A 7,199-nucleotide genomic window follows, 5' to 3' on the forward strand; every position below is an offset into this window, starting at 1 on the left:
AACAGTATGTAAGAAATGTTTTAATAAAAATTTCATAACATAATTTTTACAATATCCTGTTATACATAATTACTAATAACTGCAACATTCGCTAATGACTAATTACTATAATCATGTTGCATTCATTTCCCTTACGTGCCTTACGTGCAGGCGCACCATTTCTCTCCACTAATACTAGCAGCAAATATTTTAGTAGCCGACTGCCATGTTCTTAGTCTTGTACGGACTTATTTGGTGTGAGCCACAGGAAATATTTCACTTTCAGAGAAGAAGAAAAATAGGTTTACTTGTGTTACACTTATTAATTTGTGCAGTTATTCAGTGTCTGGTAAGTTAATGTTCAAGAAAAAATATTAATTTTTATTAAAATGTTCTATTATTTTATGTTAACGATCACTCATTTATTTCAGCCCTTTGCATTCTAAACCTATGTTTCTATGAAAATTGAAGCTTATGTTTCTTTGCGGCCCACATAAACTTAAACCTTGTTTATTTGACCCGTTAGCCTTTGAGTTTGACATGCTTGCATTAGGAACATCGAAGTAAACATATATCCAATTTATATTTCTAATGTTTGTGATAAAAATTCTTTTAAAGAAGCTTAAAAATGTCTTATGGCATTTCAGAATCCTTTCTTTCTTACTACATCCTCTATTTATGTTCAATTTCAATTTCTTTGTCTTTGTCCCATGATTTTCTTTGGGCAGATGGGTAGGCTGAGTAGACAATGGTGTATGAATCCTACCTCAAAGCCTAGGTGTGACTGTTGAACCTCAGGGAAGTGGGCGGGAAGAGATCAACCAATGCACTCGTATGCATATATGCATAACCCGTGGACACAGACAATGGAGTGGTGAGGGTCTGGGTGGGTAAGGGTGGGAGTGGGCTGGAAGAGGTTAATGGGGGGAAAAGGAGGACCTATGTAATACTTTCAACAATAAAATAGTAAGTTAGGGTCAAAAGACTCTATTTGTAAACTGTAGAAAAATAAGTTGGTACAAGAACTGCCAAATATGATTTCACTCTGGAACTTTTCCTGGGTAAAGGGACACCAGGATCAAGGAGAAGGAAAGGTGTGTGTGCTGACGACGTTCCCCAGGGCCCTCTGGGAGGCAGTGGCAGAGGCCAGACGGTTTAGTAACCAAGAATTCACACATAGCCCTAATGCAGTGATAAAGATAGGATTACAGAAGATACTTTCTACATATTGCTACATTAGTTGATTTTAGAGACAGAAGGGGGGAGACAGAAACATTGATGTGAGAAACATCGATTGGTTGCCTCCCATATGCACGCTGACTGGGGATTAAACCACAACCTTGTTGGTGTACAGGACGACAATCCAACCAACTGAGCCACATGGCCAGGGCTGTTACCTTTAATTAAAGTAACTTTTACTTTTATAATTTTCAAAGTACTTTCACATACTTTCCATGTCAGTATCAGAACTCGAAAAGGCAGGGAGGACAGGCATTACCATGTTCAGATTATAGATGAAGAATTTTAGGTGATACTCAGAAAGATTAAGGAAAAGCTTTAACTTAAAAAAATCAGACGTTTGTAAATGAAGCTGAGGTCAGGCCCAGGTATGCTACCTACTAGCCCAGCGCTCTCTTCAGAATGCCACCTTTTCACCTCACAATGCATAATGCCGGTCATAGGGACTGTGCACATGGAAGTGTATATTACATCGTCACTATGAAAAAACAACTAATTGTGATGTTCTTACTCAAACCTCCTGATCGACATAAAGCTGACTTCTAGCCTCTGAGATGTGGAAATGTTAAGGAATAATGAAAGACCCATACAAATGTACTGATAGCTCTAAACAAAAAACTATTTTCACAAATAGGAAATGATTACCAGCAATACCTTGACCTCTCCATGCCTATGCACATTCACAAAGCAATCACAGTCAGTTCGTCTTTTGACTTTTAGAATATTAAGCCTGCTTAAAGTTTCCTTTTTTCTTTTAAGAAACTCATTAGATATATTCAAAATGGTCCTCTACAATATTGTCTAAATTTAAATGTACCAGAATTTTCCTGTGTTCCAAAAATGTACAATTCTAAATTACTAATCAATTACCAGTCATCAATTTTTTATTTAACATTTCCTTTTTTTCCAGAAGGTAATTCTCTTTTCTGGTTACTAAACAGATTTAAAAAAAATACAGATTATACCAACATTAAGATTGTTCATCTTTTTTTCTTTAAGATTGTATTTTTCAGATTTTGAGATCAAGCACTAATCTAAAATTTTTACATTTAAACATATAAGGTTACCTTTTCTATTTAGGTACTTTTGCCTTTTTTCCTTAAAATAAATACATTGCCTACATATCTAAAGAGTGTTGCTTAGGCTGATTTTATTACAAGGAGGAATGAGTTTAGAAAAATTGTACCTATCTAGCTCAGCTGGCGTGGCTTAGTGGTTGAGTGTCGACCTATGAACCAGGATGTCATGGTTTGATTCCCAGTCAGGGCACATGGCCGGGTTGTGGGCTTGATCCCCGAGTATGGGATGTGCAGGAGGCAGCCGATCAATCATACTCTCCCATAATATATCTATATCTATATCTATATATAGATGTAGATATATATAGATATAGATATATGTATATGTATATCTATATCTATATGTATAGATAGATATAAATATAAATAGAAAAAGAAAAATATTACCCATCTTTTATTTGTACAGATATGGCATTATTTAAATAACTTCTCCACCGATGACAGGAATGTCACTTCAAACTCCTGATCAGAGAATCTGCTCACAGATGCACGAGCATTATTTCTGATTTGGAGTCTCTTTCACTCAGACATGGAAAGAATATGAGCCATAGTCTCAGCATAGCCTTCTTCACTTTCAGCCAGAAATCCAGTTACTTCCCCTTCATAAGGAATGACAATGTCAAGCTTCGGGCCCCCTGAATTGTGTGCAAGGATAATTGTGCCAGCTGCCATACACTCAACAACTCCTGAGGAAAAAACAAAAGCATGTAGTTTAAGTTTTTGAACATGTTCATATGAACAAGAATGAACAGAAACCTTAAAAAATTGTATGAGACTTATGAGAAATTTAATTACATATCTATATGTCTATAAATGTGCTCATTTAGCTTCCATAGTACAAAATAAAATAATTTTAAGGTTGTTAATTTTCAAACCTTCACAATAATGCTACTTTGTTCTTAATTAAAACAGATAAGTAGATGGAAGGAGGGTCTATATAAAACAGATATGTGGATAATAAAACAAAGTAGAAGACTAGAGAAAGTTAGCAGGATGGTAGATAATTAACAGATATGGAAATATAAAAGAAGTAAAAAGGTATCAAAAGCAAAAATATAACAGTTCAAATTACAGCAGTAGGAGGAAACAAGGAAAAAAGTAAGCCATCTCAGTGAGGCATACTATTACTGATGCTTAAGTTACTGCCTGGATTTCCGGCAAATCTGAAACTACTGTGTGCCCAACAGCAGTGAACTAAATGAAAGTTTTGGTTAGTTTCTGCCAAATAATGTAGGTGAGGATATAAGTTACTCTAGCCAGAATATCTTAACTGTGCTTCTAGAGAGAATTAGGCCCTTCAGAAAGTGAGTTAGTTGACTGCAGAACTGATATTCTAGATGCACAGGAAAGAAATGAAATAATTTACAACCGTTTCTTCAAAAGTGGTAAAATCTCTATGGAACAGAATTTTCTGTTAGTGTTGTAATTTGAATTCTTATTTGAAAAATATGGATTATATCATAATATTCTGTTCAAGGCTGGATACCATTCCTCTATACTTTCTCAGAGACCTCAAATCTAATCAATTTTATTCCCCTCCCTCCAGGATTTTCCACCTCTTCAGTTCCTAAGTCCTCCTTTTGCTAATGTCTCTTCTTTCATCTCCCTTTCATAAACTTCTGAAAAGTATGGTTTGCACTTAATATTTCACTTGCTCACCTACATTCAATGCTCAACTTAACACAATTCAACTCTTGCTTCTCCTCCTCCTTTACTGGTAAACTGCTCTTGACCAGGTCACCAGTCACTTCCTTATCTGGCCCAGCATCTGGGAAACATGGATACTTGCTGCCCTTACTCGTCCTCCCCAAACACTCTCTCCCCTTGATTTCCATGACACTGCATTATCCTGGTTTTCTTCCTCCCTCTATTTCTTCTCTTCTGCTTTGCTGGACACTCTTCTTCGGCCCACTTCTGAGCTGTTACTGTTCTCAGCAGTTTGTACTCCGGGCCTCTACACACTTTCTGTAGGCAATCTTACCCACATCCACGGGGCCTGCAGTCACAACCTGGACAGCAACCACTCAATCTGTATTCCCAGAGCAGGTAGGTCCCTCTCCTGTACTTCAGACTCATATATATAAATGCTTGCTGGATGCACACATGTACAATAGAACTTCATTTCTCAAACTTAATTCACTCCAGAAGGTTGTTCGAGAAATGATTTGTTCGAAAACTGAATAATTTTTTCCCATTAGAAATAATGTAAACTGAATTAATTAGTTCCAAACCCCCAAATGACTCCTTGTTTTAACTTTTCTTATATACAGCACATGTCTAATATACTGTTTAATTTAGAAATAAACACTTCTTAAATTTATCGAACCACCCCCTATGAGCCTTAAAGGAATTTTTCATATACAGTAGGTCCTCGGGTTTCCTCAGAGGGTTTCCTCAGAGATCCGTTCCTACAGCACGATATAAGTCGATTTTTGCCGTAAGTCGGAACCCACCTACATAAGCACCTCTGTCACTCACATGGAGCACATACACAGCAGTAATGAAATGAAACAGTAAAAAAAATTTAAAAGATAACAATTCCTGACCTTTACTTTTGGCAAATAATAAAAAACATAAAGCACATACGTCGAAATGACAGAACTTTTTTTTAAAATAAATACTGTAAATGGGAGATGGTGATGTAACCATGAAATGACGAATGTCGAGTCCGACATAACCGGAGGCCTGCCTGTATCACTGTTAGGTCTGATCAAATAATTGAATCAACACTTCTCTGGGAACTGACCTTTAGACCACTTCACAGCATTCCCTTTGGCTTAGACTACATTTCACTTGCTAAGACCACATTCCATTTGCTAAGACCATTATCCTTCCCCTCTGGACCTTCCTAGGATCCAGACCAGCTCAGAGAATTCTCCACTCAAAAAAAGTCCGCCTAGAATTCTTTTTTAAAAAATATATTTTATTGATTTTTTACAGAGAGGAAGGGAGAGAGATAGAAAGTTAGAAACATCGATGAGAGAGAAACATCAATCAGCTGCCTCCCACACATCTCCCACTGGGGATATGCCCGCAACCCAGGTACATGCCCTTGACCGGAATCGAACCTGGGACCTTACAGTCCGCAGGCCAACGCTCTATCCACTGAGCCAAACCGGTTTTGGCAGAATTCTTTAAAATATTTGACTCTCTGTCCCTGGGTGCTGATGCCATTTTGGGGCTTATCCCATCTGGTACCCAGATGACCCTATATTCATAATCCCACCACTTTGGCCTTGTGCATTCCTTCTTTGGGGACCCTAACAATCACTGCCTTTGAAATGCTATCACCAGGTAACTGCTTTTCCTTTATCCAAAACAACAGCAGTTTTTGGCCTTGACTTATGAGTGTCCCGACTAACGCGTTTTTTGAGATACCAGCTGTCTCTTGGCTGATTTTTTGCATTGAGTTGATAGAGTAATTTGAGTTAACGAGCTCCTTAACGAGCCTGGGATTAATGTTTTGTGAACACGTTCACACCCTTAGCAACATTAGAACTCTGCACGCCCCCTTCTGGGGATGGAGCCTGCAACCCAGGCAGGTGCCCTGACCAGGAATTGAACTAAGGACCTCTTGGGACACTCAACCACTAAGCAACACCAGCCGGGCACATTAGCACTCTTGATGGCCTCTTTATGTTTTAAAATTGTGCGGATTGGCCCGGCATCAACCTATGAACCAGGAGGTCACAGTTCAAGGCACGTGCAGGGATGCTGGCTTGATCCCCAGTAGGTGGGGTGCAGGAAGCAGCCAATCAATGATTCTTTCTCATCATTGATGTTTTTATCTTTCTCTCCCTCTTCCTTCTCTTTAAAATCAATAAAAGTGTATTTTTAAAAAAACTGCTCATCACCAGCAACAAAAGCATTCTCTCCTTTGCTTGTCTGCTGAAATGCTTTTTGTCATGCGTGAAAGGGTTGTCAGGTCAAAAACTGAAGTTTTGGTAGAAAACCGAGACATTTTTTTCTGTGAACAACTTGGTTGAGAATGGAATTGTTCGAGATGGAAGACATTCGAGAAATGAGGTTTGACTGTACATGTCCTTCAGACAATTTAAACTCTATATGCTAGAAACTTGGCTCATTAACGGCCTCTCCTCTTGTATTCTCTCTCTAGGTAAAAGGCATCACCATTCACACAGTTGTCCAAACTCCTCATTGCCTTTCATTTAATACATCCAATTAATCACCAAATCCTGTTCAATCCTTCAGAATCTCGCTGGCATGTTCACCTACCAGGTTCACAATGCCAACCAACACCTGTCACCCAGGTTGCTGCAGCAGCCCAACTCAACTTCCTGCCTTTCTAGTCTTGCTCTTCCTGTTTCTTACCTAACCAATCCATTCCCCATATTGCTGCCACGGTGAACTTTAGAACACAGAATGCTTTTAAATCCAAAGTTAAAATTTTTCTATCTTTTCCCACTGGCTTAATATGGCCATGTGATCCTTCATTGTCTTGCTGCTCCTCTGTCATGCTCCAGCCATACTGAACTCTGTTCCTTGAATGTGCCTGCTAATGCTCCTTTTGTGATGCCTGTCACCATGTTATACCTACCCTTCTTTTGCTGGCTACCCTCCCCTCTTTTGCATGGTAGCTTCTAATTACTGACAGGTCCCAGCTTAAGTATCACATCATTTCCTGGGCCATTGTTCCCTGACCCCACAAGTCTGTGTTAGGTGTTTCTCTTAGGTTCTTTCATATTCTGCATTTGCTTAGCATAGCACTCAGCACACTGTGCAGTTAACGATGACTGTTTAACTTGTCTGTAGTTTAAGAGCAGTTCTTATATGCCTGGCACAATAAATGCTCAATAAACATATGTGGGAGGAAGCACGGGAGTCAATTCCATGCAGAAAGTTTGGATCAGCAGTTCTTGCTATATGTCTGAGCTTAGTACT

General features: G+C 38.7%; 1 protein-coding gene across 2 annotated transcripts in view; it reads right to left on the reverse strand.

Moving 5' to 3' along the window:
- Positions 1–2,675: 2,675 nt before the first annotated feature.
- The window catches only part of ALG11 (ALG11, alpha-1,2-mannosyltransferase), a 21,528-nt gene continuing 17,004 nt past the window's right edge, over positions 2,676–7,199 (reverse strand). For both annotated transcript variants that reach the window (XM_006758660.2, XM_015560607.1), the window contains exon 4: positions 2,676–2,983. In XM_006758660.2, the coding sequence (XP_006758723.2) occupies positions 2,817–2,983 (167 nt within the window). In that variant the 3' untranslated portion in view covers positions 2,676–2,816. The remainder of the gene's footprint in view (positions 2,984–7,199) is intronic.

Source organism: Myotis davidii, unplaced genomic scaffold (assembly GCF_000327345.1).
Source record: "Myotis davidii unplaced genomic scaffold, ASM32734v1 scaffold1035, whole genome shotgun sequence".
NCBI classification, from domain to species: domain Eukaryota; kingdom Metazoa; phylum Chordata; class Mammalia; order Chiroptera; family Vespertilionidae; genus Myotis; species Myotis davidii.